Source organism: Notechis scutatus, chromosome 7 (genome assembly GCF_049901735.1).
Source record: "Notechis scutatus isolate UNSWTSFEM ecotype Mainland chromosome 7, rNotScu1.2, whole genome shotgun sequence".
NCBI classification, from domain to species: Eukaryota; Metazoa; Chordata; class Lepidosauria; order Squamata; family Elapidae; genus Notechis; species Notechis scutatus.
In genome coordinates this window covers 5,982,662-6,005,149 of record NC_142015.1, presented here as the reverse complement: position 1 = coordinate 6,005,149, position 22,488 = coordinate 5,982,662, and the positions used below count along the sequence as shown (strand labels likewise).

At 41.0% G+C, this 22,488-nt stretch overlaps 1 protein-coding gene across 4 annotated transcripts in view; it reads left to right on the top strand.

Moving 5' to 3' along the window:
* The window catches only part of NSD3 (nuclear receptor binding SET domain protein 3), a 121,364-nt gene that overhangs the window by 69,615 nt on the left and 29,261 nt on the right, over positions 1-22,488 (top strand). For 3 of the 4 annotated variants that reach the window (XM_087969604.1, XM_087969603.1, XM_087969606.1), the window contains exons 11-15: positions 1,142-1,270; positions 7,055-7,181; positions 8,905-9,102; positions 12,665-12,838; positions 21,762-21,911. In XM_087969604.1, coding sequence (XP_087825730.1) covers positions 1,142-1,270; positions 7,055-7,181; positions 8,905-9,102; positions 12,665-12,838; positions 21,762-21,911 — 778 coding nt within the window. The remainder of the gene's footprint in view (positions 1-1,141; positions 1,271-7,054; positions 7,182-8,904; positions 9,103-12,664; positions 12,839-21,761; positions 21,912-22,488) is intronic. The other variant, XM_087969607.1, reaches the window with a different exon arrangement.

The window sequence follows — 22,488 nt, the reverse complement described above, 5'->3', positions numbered from 1 at the left end:
GTAGACGTTTGTAATGACGATACTAATCAACTTTCCAAGTGCAACCACCATCACACAGTCATGAAAAGCTCCCTATAAAGAAGGCCAAACAGAAGCCAATGCTTTGAACTTAAATCACTTGTTTGATAGCTTTTCAAAAGGGTGGAAAATATGTTGTGGTTCACCGGCAGCCGGTGCAGATGGCAGAGATATCGGACAGTGAGGACAAAAGGGAACCAGTCCGGGAGTCTGGCGAGGACTCATGCGAGGGTTCTGTGTCAGATGCAGAGATGGGGCCAGGACCATCTGGGAATGGGGTGCTGCCTTCAGAGTCTGGCAGCAGCGAACAGAGGACCCAGGGGAGCCTGTTCCCAGTCTGCGTATGCACAGGGCTGCTAGAAGGAGAGAGAGCAGCTGAAGCAGAAGGGGCGACTCAGGAGTAAGGCTGGAAGGTGATTGCCCCTCCCATGAGGGATAAAAGTCAGCCCTCGGGGATGTGCTTTTTTGCAGGAAGCAAAGAAGTTCATTAGATTCTGATTCCTCATTGAAGCCCTGCAAACTCCGGTTTGTCTTTGCTGGAACTTCTGTCAGTTGATATTCCAATTAAGTGGACTTCTATTTCTTGGCAGCCTTCTACAATCCTGAAAGGCGTCAGCTTATCTCAGAGAATTGTGTCTAATGAGTTTCGGCTGGGAATGCAAGAAATTCCCAGCATCACATTTAAAAAGTTTGGTTTTTACACTCAGTTTGTGTTTCCTTAATTTGGACGAGGCCTGGGTCAGAACATTTCGGTTCGGTTTCCTTTTTGGAAAACGTCCCCTTGCGATTACGCTGTGGTTAATATTTTCCCCTATGTTCCCCCCTCCAAATTCGTTGGAATGAATTTTGCAATGAGATGCGTTTGTTTTAAACAGAATGAAGTTTTCCCATCCAGGCAATGTGGTTCATCCTTCTGCAAATTTTCTTCCCTTGGTGTAAGATGAGATTACACCAAGGGCGGCATTTTAATTGACCTAAGTCAGAGCTCAGAGAAATTATGGAAATAGTTAGCTGGGTTTTTTCTCCCCCCCCCCTTCCCCTTTTAATGAACTGGATTTACACTGATTCTAATTTTAGAGCTCTTCTAAAGAGAATGAAAACACCTGCGCCTACTTTATTTTAGGGTAGTTTTGGAAAGCAATCCGATAGCCCATTGGCTGCAGCAGATGCTGATGCTTCTGATGTCCAGTCGGTGGATTCAAGTTTGTCGAGAAGAGGTTCAGGGACAAACAAGAGAGACACCGTTTGTCAGGTAAAGTGTACATCTGCAAATAAATTGTGCCTGTAATAGCAATAGCACTAGCACGTAGACTTATATACCGCTTTATAGTGTTTTCTAGCCCTCTCTAAGCGGTTTACAGAGTCAGTCTATAGCCCCCAACTATTTGGGTCCTCATTTTACCCACCTTGGAAGGATGGAAGGCTGAGTCAACCTTGAGCCTGGTGGGATTCAAACTGCCAAATTGCAGTAGAAGTAGCTTGCAGTACTGTACTCTAACCACAGCGCCACCGAGGCTCTTAATCCCGGTTGGTTATTTCATCACCCCCTCTCCCTCCCTCCCTCTCTCCCTTCCTCCCCACTCCTATCTCTCTGTGTATGTATGTACATATATATGTTTTCTTAAGTTTTTGCGGGTACTTACATGTATGGTATTCAGCTTTGTTCGGGTATTTTCCCACGTCATTATAGTTGTGCTTTTAAAGTTGTAGCAACATTTCGGCAGAATCTCATCTGCCATCATCAGGCTTCTGTATTGTGTTCGTCTACAGAAGCCTGATGATGGCAGATGCAGATTAGCGTCAAACATTGCTACAACTTTAAAAGCACAACTATAATGACATGGGAAAATATCTATCTAACAAAGCTGAATACCATCTATCTATCTATCTATCTATCTATCTATCTATCTATCTATCTATCTATCTATCTATCTATCTATCTATCTATCTATCTATCTCTATCATCTCTATATCTATCTATCTGTATCATATATCATATCATCTGTCTGTCTGTCTATCTATCTATCTCTTCTATCTATCTATCTATCTATCTATCTATCTATCTATCTATCTATCTATCTCTATCATCTCTATATCTATCTATCTGTATCATATATCATATCATCTGTCTGTCTGTCTATCTATCTATCTATCTATCTATCTATCTCTTCTATCTATCTATCTATCTATCTATCTATCTATCTATCTATCTATCTATCTATCTATCTATCTATCTATCTATCTATCTATCTATCTATCTATCTACACACATACATACATATATATTTATTGTATATTGACAATAAATCCATCTTTCATTTAAACAGTGTGTCGACTGGGTACATATACCTTGTGCTAACAATTATAATTAAACCTTTTCTTACCAATACGACAATAATCACTTTTTCTTTATAAGCCATTATCTCTTACATCTATTATCGTTATAACAAACTTAACTTGTTTCTCTTTACGTTCATCTACTCAATTTTAACTTGTTTTATTTTCCAAACCATTGATAAAATAGATCCCATACCATATAACAATCAGTGTCTTCTTTTTCTTTGATTGCCAGCGTAATCTATTCATCTCTGAACATTCTAATGTTTTCTCAATCACTTTTTCCCTCTGCTGGAATTTTTTTCGTTTTTCCAATTCTGAGCGATTACAATTCTAGCTGCAGTTAATACATGAATAATTAAATATACTTTTTCTTTGCTATAACATTCATTTCTGTTGAATAACCTTTACCGAAAGGTCAAATAATAGCAAATATCAAAAGGTCAAATAATAAGAAATAGCAAACCAAAACCCAAATAAAAACAAAATAGACTTCAATTTACGACCCGCAAATAAGCCCAAAATTTAAGTGAGAATTTTTTTTAAAAGTGAGTTTGGCCCCGTTTTACGATTTTTTGTGTCACATCTGTTAAGGGAACCGCTGCAGTTGTTAAATTAGTAACCTGGTCGTTAAGTGAATCTAGCTTCCCCATTGACCTTGCTTGTCAGAAGGTCGCAAAAGGGGATCATGCAACCTCGGGACATTGCAAATCAACATAAATGTGAGTCAATTGTCCAGCATCCAAATGTAAATCATGTGACTGTGGGGATGCTACCATGGTCATAAGTGAAAAATGGTCATAAGTCACTTTTTTTCTGTGCCATTGTAACTTTTGAACAGTCACTAACTGTGATGACCCAGGGCATGGAACAAAAGCAACAAAGTCACAGGTAAAGTCCCTTTAACACTTCCAACTTGGCTCCCAATGTCCAGTTATGATCGGCTGGAGAAAAAACTCCCAAGAACAGTTTTTAAATGGAAGAAATTTAGTCCGAACCCAAAGTACGTATAAATTATAAATAAAAATCAATACAAACCATGCTGCAGCAATTAACGAGACAGGGCAGGATAAGGAATTGCAGACTTCAAAAGATAACGAAACACACAGAGTTGGGAGGACGCCAGAACCCAGATAAGACTTGACAAACAAAGATAATGCACGCTTTGCTTCCAGCAAGGAGCTGTGCGGAAACACCCTTTATATCCTGTTTTCCCAGTTGAAGCTAATGAAGGGAATCAGGGCCTTTTTCTCCCCCGTAAGCCATGTTGCTCCCTTATCTGTTCCTCCCTGCATGCCCTAGGATGCAGAGGGGGTGGGCCTGGGTCTTCCTCTGAATGCCCAGCCGGAGAGTGCCCTTGCCCAGTTTCCTCCACATCCACCAGAGCCACACTCCCACTCCCTGTCAGCTGCTCAATCTCCCCCTCAGAATCAGACTCCAACAGGGGCATGACACTAACCGAAGTGTTGTAAGTCAAAGATACCTACACTTGTAGGTTGATTTCATTTGCATTCGCCTCCTTAAAAAACTTAAAGTGCATTTGCAGGTTATCCTTATAATTCTTTTTCATTAAGAGCCGTTTGTTATTTTACAGCCTAATCACATTCAGGTCTTCTCAGAGATACGTTTGATTATACATCTTGTTTATTTTCTTCTTGCTTTCAGTCGGGATGTGGCTCTGTCTGATTTGCGCAGCTCTTTTCTCTGGGCCCCTGTCCATATTTTACATTTATTTCTTTTTGCTTGCTTGCTTCGGTGGAAAAGAAAATTAGTTTTTTTCCCCCCCCTCACTCGTTAGTTTTAAGATGCCTTCTGCAAGAAAACAGATTCCATCCCCTTAATTAAACTGACCCACAAATAAGGGAAACGTCTTTGATGGCACGACCGGTGAAGAGTAATTGCTCCCTTAAGTTCAAGAGAGGGAAGCTGACCATAACAGCAAATACTAGCATCCATTCTGACTCTCTGCCTGTTAAGTCCTCTAACTTCCAGCTCTTTTGGAAAGCTCCCTGTGAAATGTTCCTGAGGTTTAGGGGGCTGCTTCCCCTCAGAGTCTCCCCTCACTGATTAGCCCAGAAAACCATCCTTCACCCTTCACAACAACAGAGGACGTCCCTTTTGAAGTCCTTAAGGATTTGGAAGAGGGGGAAGATGGGTGGATGGATGGATGGATGGATGGAGAGCAGTCTCTCAGATTTCATACATTTTTTCACTCAGCAGTTATCAGCCACATCCAGACCGTTCAGATCATCACTTAATATTGCTCAGTTTTTTTCCAGAGGTCTGCCACTCCCATAGTTCTCTCTCTTTTTCTGTCTCTCTCTCTCTGCCTCTCCCTCCCTCCCTCTCCTTCTCCCCTTCCCCCCCTCTCTCTCCCCCTCCCTCTCTCTCCCCCTCTCTCCCCCTCCTTGTCTCTGATCCTTCCTCTCCTCTCTCCCTCTCTACCCTTCCTCTCTACCCTTCCCTCCCCTCTCTCCCTCTCCCTTTCTCTCTCTCCCCCTCCCTCTCTCTGCCTTTCCCTCTCTCCCCTCCCTCTCTGACCCTCTCTCTCTCCCTCTCTCCCTCCCCTTCTCTCTCTCTCTCCCCCTCCCTCCCTCTGACTCTTCCTCTCTCTCTCCCTCTCCCTTTCTCTCTCTCCCCTCCCTCTCTCTGCCTTTCCCTCTCTCCCCCTCCCTCTCTGACCCCTCTCTCTCCCTCCTCCTCCCCTTCTCTCTCTCTCCCCCTCCCTCCCTCTGACTCTTCTCTCTCTCTCCCTCTCCCTTTCTCTCTCTCCCCTCCTTCTCCCTCTCTCTCCTCTCTTGTGTGTGTGTGTGTGTGTGTGTGTGTGTGTGTGTGTGTGTGTCTGGATTATCTGCTGCCATCTAGTGACAGGTTTTCATTCCCCGCCAGATTAGAGCTTCCTGGTTCACCCACTCAAAGAGGATCAATTAGTTTGCTAGAATAAGTGAGCAATTACTTTTGCAAGTTAATCGGCACTGCAAGACTTTTCTTTTTTATAAGAACTTGCAAACAGAGAAAGAAAAGATTTTCAGAGTCTTCTCATTTATGGTGAATAAAACAAAAATATGGGGCAGATGATCAGTTCCTCCTTCCAGTTCATTTTTCACATAACAGGCAGGGAAGCCATCAAATGTCTACATCCGAAACCCTTTTGCAAGGTGAACATAACTGTAATAACTCTTTATTTCCTTCCTAATTATTCACATCTGTGCGAGCCAGGACTATACAGGTAGTCCTCAACTTAAAAACAGTTCAAAGTTACAACAGCAGTGAAAAAAATCTTTCACACTTATGACTTTTGCAGCATCCTCACACTCAAGTGATCAAAATCCAGACGTCATCTCATGGGAAATAGTGATTAGAAAAATACATATCAACATCAAAATTTTTAGCAAAGGGTCCTTCCTCTGCCCGGTTGCTGGGTGGGCGTGGCCATGATGGGCATGGCCTACTCAGCCTCCTGCATCACCTTTTTGCTCCCCCCGGGCTCCGGAGGCTTTCCTTGAGCCTCCGGGAGGGTGGAAACTGCCTCCCCAGGCTCCGGAGGCTCTCTGGAAGCTGGAAACGGGCCCATTTCCGGCCTTCCCGAACTTCCGGGAGGCCCGTTTTTCACTCTCCCCAAGCCTCCGTGGTGGCCCTGCACTTACCTGCATCCAAAACGGGCCACCTGGGGACTCCGGGGAGGGGAGGGGCAGGGTGGGCGGGGCCAGCCAGGAGTGGGATTTGGGGGTGGTCTCCAAACTGCACAGAAAATTTGCAAGGGGCTCTCTTGAACCTCAGCGAACCCTCAGCAACGTATCCCTGCATCTATCTGTGTGTATCACACACGCACTCCCACTAAATTCCTGTGAAGGGATGTGGTCCGATACGGCCTTATTTAATACTGTACTGTAACTTATCATATTTATGAAGAAAAAAATCATAGAATCATAAAATAACAGAGTCAGAAAGGACCTTGGAGGTCATCTAGTCCAACCCCCTGCTCGAGCAGGAGAGCCTACACCTAGGGTCGCCTCCTGATGCAGGACTTTGATCCTGAAATTTGCCTGCCTGCCTTGGCACACAGAGAGAAAAGAAAAAAACCTAGATGGTGTTTCTTGGATCTGATCTGCAAGTTCGAACCAACGATAGAAACAAACTTTTTGAGCCAAAAAAATTATCCCCCATTGGGCCCTCGTTAAAAGAGTTATAAAGAAGGGAGGGAAAGGAAGATAATTATTCCATAAGGATTCCGGGAGGCCCGTTTTTCACCCTCCCCGAGTCTCCATGCATGCCCTACACTTACCTGCATCCAAAACGGATCACCTGGGGACTCCTGGGAGAGGAGGGGAGATGCAGGCAGGGACAACCAGGCGTGGGATTTGAAATTGCACAGAATCTTAGCGGGGGGCCTCTCCAGAACCCCTGCGAACCCCCAGCAGCCCAGTCCTGCCAAACGAGGAGGCTAGCCCTGGTTTTGTGCCATGCCTGATGTCTTTTCCATCATTGTATCTTGTCCTTTTTTTTTATACGGTGGAGTGTGCTGGTCTCTGGAAAGTATTTCTCTAGTAAAGGAACCTTGGAAATGGTACGGAAATCCAGCACAAAAAGACAATTTAGCTTTTCGACTTGATTGAATTAGAAACTTAATGAGGTTTTTTTCCTTTTCTTTTTCTTTTTGGTATTCTTTTTTTTTTCCTCCTCCTTTTTCTTTCTTAAGATTTGTGAAAGCACCGGTGAATCTCTAGTCTCCTGCGAAGGTGAATGCTACAGGGTCTTCCATACAGAATGCCTCGGATTGAGCTCACAGTCTGATGGGAAATTTATCTGCCTGGAGTGCAAAAATGGTAAATGGGTGGAAATATTATTATTATTATTATTATTATTATTATTATTATTATTATTATTATTATTATTATTATTATTATTATTATTATTATTATTATTATTATTATTATTATCATTATTGCCTTGAGAAAGGGGCTGGAGCGCCAAAAGTTCTGAACGCTACTAAAGATAGATCCGTTCGGGCTTTTGAAAGTCTGCTCAGTGAATTCTTGCTTGTTTCGTCTTTCAAAATGGTTTGGGATTTAAGATTTCAAGCCTAACCCACATTCTGTAGCATGAAGTTGCAGTCATTTGTGTTTTAGCACTGAGTTTAAGCATTAACTAGATAACCCTTTTTTCCTGTTGATCTCCATTTAGAATATTGGTCCTCTTTGTTTTCCTTCACATTGGATAGCTAAAAAAATTGACATCATAGCCTGGGTTTTTTTTAGCCTCTGGAAAACTGACAGGAATGTACTGTTGGATCCTCTCACTGTCACCCATGTTTGAAAATGTCTTCCACGAGATACCGTCCCAGCTCTACGTTCTGCATCCAACCCCTATCATTCATTAGGAAAGCTGGATTTTCATATTCTTTTTAGATCGATAGAAAGGGAAGATTAAATTGCAGAATATTGAAAGTGGGATTTGCTTTAACCTTTAAGCAGTATGTCCCAAAGGTGCTTTTTCAAGAGGCAACTGGACTTTCTGGTTTTTCTTTGAAGATGTTTCGCTTCTCATCCAAGAAGCTTCTTCAGCTCTGACTGGATGGCGGAGAATGGAGCTAAAGAAGTCAGAGCTGAAGAAGCTTCTTGGATAAGAAGCAAAACGTCTTCAAAGAAAAACCAGAAAGTCCAGTTACCTCTTGAAAAAGCACCTTTGGGACAACTATGACCTGGATGACTAAGAATCTCCATGGACTCTAAGCAGTATGTTGTTGATACCCAATTGTATATTTCAGGAGGCCCTTTAGACAGTCACTAACCATCCCACGGTTTGGCTCCTTGCAATGCTCTCTACCTGGGGCTGCCCTTGAAGACTTCCCAGAAACCTTCACTGGTCCAGAATGAGCAATAATGGGCACGTTTAGTATATCTATGTAACACGTGTGCTGGTTGCCAATTTATTTCCAGGTGTGAGTCCAGCTGCTGGTTGTTAATTATAAAAACCCCACTTATCACAAAGCCTGGTTTCTTTAAAGACCACCTGATCCGATTCTGCAGAGTTGGTCCACTGTGGATTCCTGTCCACTGGAATTCCCAGTAGGCCACTTCCTCTGGATCAAAGGGGGCAGGCAAGTCCCATTGGGATAAGGTGGCACCTCAAATACCTTGGACCCATGCCACAGAGGGATTTAAAGACAATAACCTGTTCCTTGAATTGGACCCAGAAGCAAAATGGTAAACAATACGATTCGCCAAACAGTGTCGTCGTGTGTTGACCTCTGCTTGCCAGATAGGGAAGGATTATTGCTTAGTTCCTGCCCCATCAGTAGCACTTATATACCACTTATATACTAGAGTTTTACAGCAGTTTACAGAGTCAGCCTATTGCCCCCCAACAATCTGGCTCCTCATTTTACTGACCTTGGAAGGATGGACGGCTGAGTCAACCTTCAGCTGGTGAAAATTGAACTGTCGAACTTCAGGCAGCCAGTAGAAGTAGCCTGCAGCACTGCATTCTAATCACAAAAACATTTTGCAAACAGCCACTCAACCTTTTTACGTTTCTTCCTCTTCAAAGGGCAGCATATATGCTTTTCCTGCAAACTTCCCGGCAAAGACGTGAAGCGCTGCTCGGTCAACGCGTGTGGCAAATTCTACCACGAGGCCTGTGTCCGCAAGTTTACGACAGCCGTTTTTGAATCCCGAGGATTCCGTTGCCCTCAGCATTGTTGCACCGCCTGCTCTATGGACAAGGACATCCATAAAGCAAGCAAAGGTAAGGGGAAGAGCAGGTGGATCATTTTCGCGGCGAGGCATCGTCATGAAAAGCTCCAAATAATTCCTGTGCATTTTGCATAGCTTCAGGGTGGAATTCTTGCTAAAAGCTTGGGAAAGGAAAAGTCCAGAAACAGCGGCAATCTAGGTGGGAAAAGGTAATTCAGTGATGGCAAACCTTTTTGTTGTAGTGTGCCAAAAGCGCGCATGTGCCGGCACCCACGATGCAATGCGCCCCCTCCCCCGCGCATGCTTATGCAACATCTCCACCCCGCCCCCTTAGCTACACTGCGCATGCGCGCACCTCCCAGCTGATTTTCGGCCCGTTTGAGGCCGTTTTCGCCCTCCCAGAGACTCAAGAGAAGCCTCTGCAGCCTCGGAAGGCCGAAAAACAGGCCCGTTTTGGCACTTCCAGTAATTTCCGGAAGGCCCGTTTTTCAGCCTACCAAGGCTGCGGAGACTCCCTCAACCTCCGGGAGGGCAAAAATGGCCTCAAACGGGCCGAAAATCAGCTGGGAGGTGCGCGCATGTGCAGTGTAGGTCAGTTTGGCTGGGGCTCGTGTGCCCACACAAATGGCTCTGTGCCATAGCTTCGCCATCACAGATGTAGTTTGTTTTTGGCAGTGGTTTTGCTCTCTAAGCTTGTTTCAATTTAGCTTCTGACATTTCATTACCAGACTAGGTTAACATCATCAGCAGGATTTTCTTCTCCTATTCCTCTGTAGCTTATAAACGTCTTGTTTGTTAATTGCACAACCAACTGACCACACTGGCACACAAGACGTTTATAAGCTACAGAGGAATAGGACAAGAAAGTCCTGCTGATGATGTTAAGCTAGTCTGGTAACAAAATGTTCAGAAACTAAAGTGAAACCAGCTTGGAGAGGAAACCACTGCCAAAATCTAAAACCCGAGCTACAAGTATTTCCTATTATTTCAATGTAGGTGGAGATAACACACAGGTCTAATGTGATTGCTATTTTCCCATGGTTTCTATGGAGAAAAAAAATCTTCACCTTCCTGCAATTGTTTTGTGTTCGGAGAATTATTTGCCAGGAACCAACAAACCTTGACAAAAGGTTTGGGCTGTTGGTTTATATGAAATTTACAGGAGAGAAAAGAATGGAAGCCTTTATATCAACCTAATGAACATCCATTCTGAATCAGTTAGGGAATGTGTGTATCTTACTTCTTCACTAAATGACAAGATTTGCAGTAGCATTCATATGTGTAAAAATACACCTACGTTATTTGCACACTGCAAGACATGGAACCTAACTCTAACCCTAAAACATTTTTGGCTGCTTGTTTGCTATGAAAAAGATCAAGACAACCCAAAAACAAAACCAAATTTCTTACATCCTTTGAAAGAGACACTCTGTGATTGATTTCATCCTGTTTCATCAGATGTGGGTAGCCAGATGTTAATGGGAAATTGAATTCACAGACCTTTGCACATTAGATAACTTTCCTTTTCTTTAGATAGATAGATAGATAGAGAGAGAGAGACAGAGACAGACAGACAGACAGACAGACAGACAGACAATTGAGAGAGAGAGAGATGGATAGATGATATAGATAGATGATAGATATATAGATAACAGACAGACAGACAGACAGACAGACAGACAATTGAGAGAGCGAGAGAGAGAGAGAGAGAGATGGATAGATGATAGAGATAAATAGATGATAGATATATAGATAATAGATAGACAGACAGACAGACAGACAAACAGACAGACAGATAGATAGATAGATAGAGATAGATAGATGATAGACACATAGATAATAGATGATTGAGATAGATGATTGAGATAGATAGATAGATAGATAGATAGATAGATAGATAGATAGATAGATGATAGATAGATAGATAGATAGATAGATAGATAGATAGATAGATAGATAGATAGATAGATAGATAGATAGATAGATAGATGATAGATAGATAGATAGATAGATAGATAGATAGATAGATAGATAGATAGATAGATAGATAGATAGATAGATAGATAGAGATAGATATAGAAAGATGATAGAGATAGAAGATAGAGATAGATTGATAGATAGATTGATTAGATAGAGAGGTGGATGGATGGATGGATGCGAAGGGAAGGGAAGGGAAGGGAAGGACTAGGTATAACATTTACAGCTGTCTGATCTGTGTTTAAAGAAAGACGGTCTTTCATCTTCCCTTACAATTGTGTAATAGAAAGGGAGTGAAAGCATGCATAACCATCAGACCATGCATCTTGCAAGACTATACTACTTTCAGATACCGTATCTGAAAAAGAAAATTAAACTTGCTGGCTTGAAATATGCAGAAATGTGGCTATTTCACTGATGAAAAGCTAGTGGCTTCCTAAAGCACATAAACAGAGGAGGGTTTGCTGTAAAAACATTTATTGAAGCTTCCTAGAAACTATTATTGAATGAAGCTCACCATGACCAGAACACTGTGGAGATAAACAACCGGGGAATTAGGCGCTTAGAATTCTCAGAAATGAAATTAGGCTCTCACATTGTTGGTCCAGTTGCATTCTCTTAAAGTTGTGAAGGAGCAAACTAATATCGGTGTCATATATGTTAAGCTAGCCAGCCTAGTAAAGGGTGGTGGTGGGTTTTCTTGCCATGGAGGAAGTAGGAAAATTTGCTTTTGCTATGACTATTAAAGGAATTCTGTGGAAAAATATTAGAGTCAATGACTCTTCGTTATCTCACAGCCCAGGCTGCCTCTTCCTTCTTTAGCCAAGTACAAACTGGCTTATCTCTTTTTTTTTTTTTTTTGAGAAGTTTGTCTTGTGCTTCATTAGCTTGTTCTTTGGGAGATATTGGGGTATTTCTGCCCTGGGTTTTAAATCTGCATAAAATTCACCATGTTTCATTTTCAAAGCACTTTTGCATAATTCATTGGGGTTTTCCCAACCATCTGGAAGACTGAAGGGATGGGATGCAAGACAACTTAATTTGCTCCACTAATAACTTCTGGGGGAAGGAGGAGCTAATATTCCTTGAGTACCAATTAGACATTGCCAATACAATCTGAGCATGACTGGTGCTAAGGGGTTTTTCTTTCTTTCTCATTGATTATTTTCTCTCTCTTTCTTTAAAAACAATCGAAAACTGGCTTCTATGCTGGGATAGCATCTTCTGAACCTTTTCTGCCATTCAGTGGAATAATCCCAATATATGTACATGGCCTTGCTGTCTTAAGTATGCTCGCTCTGGAAGCCAGGAGGAATTGCACCATTAAAGAATGCAAAACTATCCTTGCCTTTTGAAAATTATAACATTTCGATTCGATACAAGAAACTTTTATGGAATATGTTAAGCTAAAGCCAGAGCAATGCAGTGGCCTCCCACTTGGAAGGCTGAGAGTTCAATCCTAGGCAGCACCATATGTTTCTCTTATCAGGGTGCAAAGAGAAAATATCTGTTGCAAACTTGGCATAGGAATTACAGGGTCATAGAAAGAAAAACAATTAAGCTAAAGCCAAATTTGATCGAAGTTTGGAAAGTGTGTTCTAAACAGACTGTTATCTGGTGCATTTTATATTAAACAGGTCGTATGGTGAGATGTTTGAGATGCCCCATTGCCTATCACTCAGGAGATGGCTGTATTGCTGCAGGAAGCTTGTTTGTGTCATCCCACATCCTCATCTGTAGTAACCATTCCAAAAGAAGCAATCACTCCTCATCAGCTGTAAATGTAGGCTTTTGTTTCGTTTGTGCAAGAGGTGAGCTCCGTTTTTTTTGCCTTCTTTTTGTCGATCTCTTTGATGTTGAGTCTTTGATTTTGATTTTTTTGAAAAAAAAAATGAACTGTTATACCCCCAAAATCGCACACCCTCCCACATACATCCGATGTGTATTCCCATAGAGAGACACAGACCTCATGTGCATTCCCATAGATAGACACAGATATCACTCCAAGGAATTACTGTTGATCAAGAATTCCTCCTTGGCTGTTGGGAAGAACAGCGTCTAATGACCATTGCTGGATTTTCTCTTAACCTTCTTGTTCTCTGTGCCCTTTCTTAAAACAAAACAATGAGGATCTTCTTTTGCTAGTTTGGGGGATGGATGAGGGGAAATAGGCTGACAACAGTGACTCAAATCCTGAGAAAGTTAATTGACTTCCATTTATTTAAAAAAAGTATATGAATCAACCCATGTAAATTGATGAGTCATCTTGAAGATGGATAGATGTGTGGCTTCTAGATTAGGAAGGAATTCTTTTTTATCCCATAGTTTCAATTAAAATGTTTTATATGAAGCAATTTTCTGCATGACTTTAAAAAGTATCACCCTTATTTAGTTAGAATTATGTCTAATTCCCTGTTACCTGCCTCACCTTCTAACCCTGCTAATTTGAAGATATAAGAGTATTTTTTTAAGTTAGTAGCTTTAGTGAACCAAAGCTCACCTCCATTACAGAAATTCACTTATAAGGTATAAAAGATTTAAATTGAATTCATTCTCGTGTAACAATAATGTGACAGCAAACTTCCCATGTATGTTTTGAGCAAACATAGCTAAAGAATGATCATAACTGAGTGATAAAACCCCTAGTTATTTTCAGTTAGAGGGAATTGATTTGGTATTAAAATATAACAGAAATTACGCTCCATACATTTAATTCAAGACAGACCTATTTATCCTATTGAAATAAAATTGTAGGCAACTATAGGCTTTCAGGGAATTGGCACTTGTTATATTCAATCATCTTCAGTAAAAGCAATAGGTACATTAAAACTACTTTTATGTGCGCAGCACAAGAAAGATAGTTTAGAGAGAAAATGTATGTGGAGGATAAAAAGATATTGGAATGGGGGTGGTTGTTACCAGATACATGAGAAGAAATATAGCAGTTGCAGTTCCAGGCAGAAACCAGGAGACAGAGTTCTTATTGCATTAAATAAATGTTTTGCAGAAGAATAATGTCTAAAAGGTTAGAGAAAGAAAATTTTAGAGTGCTGAATCTGAATTATATGAAAGCAATGTTTGGAAAGGATAATCCGTTGATTTTTTTTTTACATCTCAAGGCAAAACTATATGTAGTCATTAAGGGATGACAGTGATTTGATGGCACACAGTCAATCAATAAATCCATTTTTATTTCTTTCAGGACTTTGACATAGGTTTTTAAACCAATATTATTGTCATTCGAATCCTTCACATATGTAGGTGGAAATCTGGGGATTTTGTGCTTTTAGTGCTTCTTCTTATCCAGAGTTTAAATTGCTTTTAGGTGCTTTTCCTTCCCACTTTAATAAATGATTTCAGTTTTATATTTGAAAGTAGATTTTTTTTTAAAAAAATTAAGAGATCATAGTAGAAAAACAGGCCAGACCCACTAAGATTAAATTTAGTGAAGAAAATGAATAAATATAAATTAAAGCTTTTAAGCAGTGATTACACTAGTTTTAAGTTTTCAATAATATTGTAGTTGCAGTTATTTTACTGTTTGGAACTTTAGTTTCCATTAAAGTCAGTGAAATTTGGATTCCCCAACATTGTGTATAGAAGTACAACTTAATACTCTTTAGCTTATTGCTGTAGCCTTAGCTTGGTAATTATTCCTGAAGTCCAGAAAAGGCCACTGTCTTGTGAAAATGCTTTAGATTATATTTTTAAGTTTCTTGCTTAGGCCAGATGGTTCTGATGCTTTTGATCACGGAGAATTAATACCCTGAAATCTATACAAGATTATGCACACCTAGAATAGATTTCTGCAAGCAATACCTTCATTAGCTAAAGCTCAGACCAGTTGTTCTGACCCAACCTGGTTTCAAGAAAGCAAACACAAGACAAAGGCAGCAGCTCCCACCTTTTAAGGTTTCATCTACGAATTCTGTTTCTTCACAGATAAAAGTCTGCTTCCAACTAATTAGCTCTGACAAGAAAGAGCCTTGCCAAGTTGTTTTTCAAGGCTGCCAAAAACCCACAGATTATAATGTCCACAAGGCTGAGTTTCAGAGCGTCCTTGCCTTCTGCAAAGAACGCTTCTTCAAACCTGGCTTTTATCTTCTTGAGGGAGGGGCCATTACCTTGCAGCCTTACTCCCGAGTCGCCCATGCTGCTGTAACTGCTCTCTCCTATGAGCAATCCTTCGTGCACATGCATTGGCACAGGCTCCTCGGGAACCTCCTCATCACTGCTGCCATCCCCCACAATCTCTGAAGGCTGCAGTCCACTCCCTGATGGTCCTGGCCCCTCATCTGAGTCCTCGCTCTCCTCAGCCGTCCGGACCTGCTGCCAGCTAACCACAACATTAGTCTTTGACTTACCACCATTTGTTTAGCAGCCGTTGTGGCGCAGTGGTTAAAATGCAGTATTACAGGCTAATTCTGCCGACTGCCAACAATTGGGCAGTTTGAATCTCACCAGGCTCCAGGTTGACTCAGCCTTCCGTCCTTCCGAGGTGGGTAAAATGAGGACCCAGATTGTTGGAGGCAATAGGCTGACTCTGTAAACCTCTTAGAGAGGGCTATAAAAGCACTGTGAAGCAGTATATAAGTCTTAAGTGCTATTGCTAGTGCTGTTATCAAATTATAACGGTGCTGGAAAAGTGACTAACAACCAGTCCTCAACCTTACAACCATCACAGCATTCCTGTGAATTCGCATAATCAGAAGTTAGGCATTTGGCAACTGGCACATGATGGTTGCAATACCTCTGGGTCACATGATAGCCATTTAGCTATGATCTTCCAAGAAACAAAGTCAATACAGTAAATTAGGTTTGCTGAATAACCATGGAATTTGTCCTGCCAAACAAGGTCATGAAATCAGATTCAGCTCACTTAGCAGCCAACATTGTTTAGTGATAGAAGTTCCAGTCCAGATTGTGGTCATAAGTCAAGGACGACTTGTACACACACATTTCTGGTTTTTTGTTTGTTTTTTGGGTAATGCTATCCTGTAGCAATAATCTTTGCATCCTGGTGCATAATGCTGCCAAGCAGCTTATATGATAATGATGAATTCATCACCCTGCATGGAGAGATTCCGGCATGTCCATTGGCCTTTGGTGTGGAGACAGCAAGCTAGCCCCCTCCCCCTGACCCCCAATATAATCTGTCTTGAGGGTAAAGGTTTGTTTCTCCATGTTTGTGGGTTGGTTTCCAAACATTTCGTTACCAGGGTAGATAACATCTTCAGGGGAGTTTAGGGTGTGTCCGGGTCAGTGGTTATAAGGATGTTCTGACCCAGCTCCCCAAACATGACAAACCCTCTGACATGAATTCAGAAGATTCCTTTGTTAGGAATGCCAGCAGCCCGGCAAAAAGTTTCTCTTGCAGACTAACAAGTCCGTCCATCTGGAAGATGAATACTTGTCTGCCACACCTATTCCTCTCCGCCCCCTGCCTTTTATCTCCAGAGCTGGGGTGGGGCTTCGCTAGCAGCGGTGGTTCTTCCTTCCCAAGGACCAGCCCATAGATTTCCACTGCTCTCCTCTCCTTTCTGCTTTCTGTGCATCTGCGCATCAGGCACTGGACCCAGCTGGTCCTCTTCTTCTTCATCAGCCACCTCCAGACCTGGGGGCTGTTGACTCTTCATCTGAGGGCTGATGGATGGCCGATGCTCCGCATCTCTCTCTCTCTCTCCCTCTCTCCCTCCCTCCCTCTCCCTCTCCCAGCTCCATTCCCTCTTCCCCCTCGGAGCTCCCAGGTTGCCCTGATGCTGACCCTGGCTCCCACGTCACCTCCTCCTCCTCTGATTTGGCTGCTAGAGGGGCCGGTCACTGAATAGGCCACAACAAAGCAATTCAGGGGTTCTGTTTATAAGGATACCCACACCTGAAGCCCTTATAAACAGAACACTGACCCTAACATCTCCTAAATTCCACTGAAGATTTTACCTAGCCTGGTGTGATGACCCAGGATGGGATACAAAATAAACACAGTCACAAAAAACAGGTGAAGCCCCTTTTATTCCTTCACTTTGCTTCCGAACTCCAAATATTCTTGACTGAAGACAAAAAACTCCCACACAAACAGTTACAAGAAGGAGGAAAAAAGCAACACAAACCAGGCAAGGGCTGGAGGATATCCACAGATAACACACACTGGGAAGGATGCCAAATTCAGAGAGGAACTATAGAGATATTTACATGCTTTGTTTCCAGTGTTTGCCAGTATGCAGGTCCAAACTCTTATTCAGTTGTCACAGCCACAGCCCATGAAGAGGATCAAAGCCCTCTCCTCTCGAGGAGACCACGTCTCTCCCTTATCCTCTCCTCCCTGTGTGCCCTAGGATGGAGAGGGGATGGGCCTGGGTCTTCCTCTGACTGCCCAGTTGGCCTCTGCCCTTCCCCAGCCTCCTCCACAACCTCCGGAGCCACACTTCCACTCCCTGTCGGCTGTTCCTCCTCTCCCTCAGAGTCAGTCTCCACCAGGGGCATGACACTTGGTAACCAAACATTTGGAAAGCAACCCACAAGCTCAGAGAATGAACCTTTACCCTCATCCTACACCTGAGGATGATATATCAATAGTGATATTTGTCACTATTGCATAAGCTGTCTTCCCATGCATGTAACCTTTGCTGTGCAGAAGCCTTTCTCCTTCTTGGGATAGCTTCATAAAACAACCCACACTGAAATATTATCCCCTTTTTATTTAAAATTAATACCCCCCAAGTTTTTCAAATTAGTTTTGCTGCTATACCGGTGTCAGAAAAATAAAGCTTGTTGATTTCCACCTGTTGCTTGAAAACATTTTGCAATTGTCATGGTGCTCACCAGCTACTTTTGAAAAGTTTTGTTGGGAATGGAAAAGTATTAATCTACTCAGCAGCAGGAGGTCTGGTTGCTACAGCAACATGGAATATCAGTATGGTCAGAAAGACAGGTTCATTCAAAATAGATATCATGACATACTCAGGGTCTTGTCCACCCTGAAAACACAAATAACCTGTCATTTGCTTGTTAAGTAGCACAGTGAAATTTTCTTTTTCTTTTCAGAGAAGCATTTTGTCAGACATTTTGTTTAACATGTTCTGTAAAATGCGTACGAGGGCAAGTATATAATGGTGCATATCATTTTTTTTTTTGTTTTGAACCTTAAAAGTATTTTCCAAGTTGGTTACAAATATTAAAATAAGTCATCTTTAAAAAAATAAAATACACGGATGAGAAGAAGAAGACAAATTTAAATGGGATTTTTTTAAAAAAAAACTGCTCAAAGAATGGTACAATGCACTGTAGAGACTGATATAAGTGTTAACCCTGATATAAGTGTTACAGTGGGAATGGTACTTCCTTGTAATTGGGTCTCACCAATGCAGTCCTGCATTTCTTGAGGACTAGTATTACCCTTGTAGAAAAAATAAACAACTTTTTAAAATTTATAGATACAGGCCATGCCATGCCAGAAGTTCAGATAATTTCATTCAGCATGGGTTGTATCTAAATTAATAATTTAAAAGGTTGTTTTCTTTTGAAATAAAATATAAAATTGTTCTTAAAAAATCTGGTTTGGGGTGTTTTTTTGTTTGTTTTTTTGGTGTTTTGACAACCTCTAACACTAAACCTCCAAAGACTATCCAAATTTTTTGCTCTGGGCCACCTACTTGGACACCGATAAAATTCCCTCATGGGGCAAGGAGTTCCCAATTGCTTGTGGACTTGGAGTCTACATTCACACATAGATAGCTTAAAAAAAACCCAAGTCTAAAGGTGATACATTTCAGATTTATTTAAATATAAGATCCTTTAAAATTCTACAACAATATATGACTTTTGAACTCAGCGGCCAAGAATTCCCACTGCAAAACTCAATACTATCTTTGGAAAGCTTTCTGAACAAAGCATTGCAACATTATAATGGTGGACAAATGAACAAGCCTTCAAGTGAGTGATGGAAGCAAGATTGGGGTATTTAACTCTGTGTACTAATGATCTCTTCCCCTTTCTTCCATGTGTCCTCTTTCTCATTCACATACATGCATGCACATAAACACCCTTTCTGATCCACAGTCGTATACACTCACTTTCTCCCTCTCCCTTTCTCAGTGCACAGACACAAACAGAGTTGACCGAGTTAAACTTATACAAATGAGCTAGCAAATCACAAGGTGGATTCTTTTGAGTCGATTGGACGGCATGGTTTGTATCTGCCTTTCCTATCCTGCCACCCTCTGGTTACGTTGGGACATATATATTCCACCACCCCCACCCCAAATTTTCATTTAGGTCGGCTAATTGGGAAGGAAAAAAAATCCCAGCTCGTTTGGAAGATATTGAGCTGAAGAAGACCAATACTTACTTTGTTTATGGAAAAAACAGCAGGGAAGAAATTTGTTAAATGTACTTGAATTTGATTTTAATTCTTCTCTGGCCAATTTGTTTGTTTCCTTTAAAGAGCTCTAGTTCTCCCAGAAGTTTTACATTGCTGAAAAATAGTATAGATTAGATTTAGCATCGTTATTTCTACTCTGCAATTATAAGCAGAACGCAGGTTTTTTTTTTTAATGGAATTCGATTTTACATTTCATTTCCATTGGGAAACCATAGAGGACTAGTGGGAAAGGATTCTATTAGTGGTGGTTGGCAGATATTGTTCGAAAAATGTGCTGAAGATTGTCCCAAAAGGTGCCTTTTCAAGAGGCAACTGGACTTTCTGGTTTTTCTTTGAAGATGTTTCGCTTCCATCCAAAGAAGCTTATTCAGCTCTCAGAAGCAAAACGTCTTCAAAGGGGAAAAAAAAACAGAAAGTCCAGTTGCCTTTGAAAAAGCATCTTTTGGGACAACTATGACCTGGATGACTGAGAATCTCCATAGATAGGTTGTAATCAGCATTACTGCCCAATCAGTACAAGCTTTTATCCAAGTTCTTCTATTCAGAATTTTTGATTTTTGGAAACTTAGTATTTCAGCAAGTAGATTGTTGTTGTTTTTTTAAAAAAATGCAAGATACTGCTCTCAGGCATCATGTTTCTATGCTGGGCCTAGCGTCTGGACCTTTTTATTTAACTATATTTTGAATTTTTCTAAAGGAGGGAAGGAAGAAAGGAAAGAAGAAAGAAAGAAAGAAAGAAAGAAAAAGAAAGAAAGAAAGAAAGAAAGAAAGAAAGAAAGAAAGAAAGAAAGAAAGAAAGAAAGAAAGTTTGGAGAAACAGGAAGTTAAGATAACTCAGATTGTTGACTAAATTATTGTTAGGTGTGAAAAGAAAGGATGTGTTATAGAACCAAAAACAAGTCCCTTCTGTATTTTGAGGGCCCTTGAAATTAATAAAAATTAAGAGAACCTGTGACATTCTAATATTAATTTACTGGAGATAATTCTTAACCTGCCTACAATCTAAGGTAAGAGGTTTTGGATGCAACACAGGGAGAAAATTTCTGATTTCGTTTATACTGTATTTATCAGATCTCGTTATCTCCCTGGTGTTACAACTGGCCAATCCTACACTATCATCCTTTCCAATATGTTCCAATAAACTTTGTAGTACCTCAGCCAGGTGTTCCTTTCCCTCTAAAGAAGGAGTGCAAAACCCCCCATGAATCTCACCAAACTGATATTTCTCCAGAGTAAATAATATAAGGGTATATCAGTGATTCATATAACAAAAGGGATCCATAAGCTGCAGGTAATAATATCCACTGGCAAGCCTTGCCTAAGTAATGTTTTAACACAGGGGTCTCCAACCTTGGCAACTTTAAGCCTGCTTTGCTGGCTGGGGAATTTGGGAGTTGAAGTCCACCAGGCTTAAAGTTGCCAAGGTTGGAGACCCCTGTTTTAACATATCTATAGCTCAACCAACTATCTGCATGTGATTTTTTTTTAAGTTTCTAGTCCCTAGTGCAAGTATTAACCACCCGTTTCACAGTTAGCTTTCTTTTAATATTTTTTTGGGTGGGGAGAGGACATAAAAAAAGTTGAGATACTCTCATAGGTGCTTTTTTTAACTGAAGATTTAAAAAGGAGCACAGGTAAAATTCAGTTTCCAATCTAGTACAGGTAGACCTCGACTTATGATAGTTTGCTTACTGGCCGTTCCAAGTTACAACTGCACTGAAAAAAAGTGAATTATGACCACTGTTCACACTTACGACCATTGTAGCATCCCCATGGCCACGTAATCAAAATACAGCAGCTGATTCACATTTACGACAGTTGCAGGGTCTCTGGGGGGTGCGATCCCCTTTTGCGACCTTCTGACAAGCAAAGTCAATGGGGAAGCCAGATTCACTTAACGACCGGGTGGCTTATTTAACAATTGTGGTGATTCACCCAAGTCGTAAAACGGGGCAAGCCTTGCTTAACCAATTTCTCACTCAACATCATCAGCTATTTTCACTCTTTTGTACTTGGGCATGGACGCTACCTCCTTCAGTGTGACACCCTCTTAGAGATAGGGAAATAAATATATATATATATATATATATATATATATATATATATATATATATATATATATATATATATATATATATATATATATATATATATATATATATATTTGTTTCTTTCTTTCACCTTTTCTTTTCCTTCATCGCATCACCTTTCGTTTTCCTTACTTAAAAGCACCAGTGAAATATGCATAACAGGTTATTCATTTCGTTTTTATTTTGGTTTTTTTTTTTTTTCCTCTCTCCTTATGGAATCATGGGTAGCTTCATCGCAACTCATTTCTTTCTGTTTGTTTCGTATAGGGCTGATAGTGCAGGATCATTCAGACCCCCTGTTCAGTTCATATGCCAATAAATCTCACTATCTACTGAATGAATCAAATCGTGCTGAGTTGATGAAATTACCTATGATTCCTCCTTCTTCGTCAGCTTCCAAAAAGAAATGTGAGAAAGGTAACCAAAATAGCTTCTTTCTCTCTCTCTCTCTGTTGCTTTCTCTTTTTGATTTTCTGTCACTTTTCCTGCTTTTTCTTTCTTTTTGTTTGCTTCCTCTCCCTTTTTTTTTTTTTAAACTAAACCAAAGCTTTGTATGCTCATCTGGCACTTCCTCGTTGTGCTTTGTAAACTTCATTCATTGCTTATTTTGAACGTGTATTCATGTTGGCCGAAATCTTCCAAATGGGGCTTAAAATAATTACTGAATTCCACTCAGGCATAGACTTGTGCATGATTATCCAACCCAGCAACCTTTCCTAAACCCTGAGGCAAAACTGTAGACCTATAGAGATTCTGCAGGGTCTTTCTGTTGTTTAGATCTATCATGTCTATTAACCACACTAAAGGAGCTATTGTCCATTTTGGGTCTTATTCAGATTCTTTTACAGCTTAAGAGTAGACTGCCTGGAATTTCCAGATATGACCCCAGTCTAATTGTGCAGCCTCGGCATGCCAGTTTATAGCTAGCTGTTGACTGGATAGCTTTCTCATTTTACCAATGACCTTACTTTGGCAGAAGGAAGATTCACCTTAG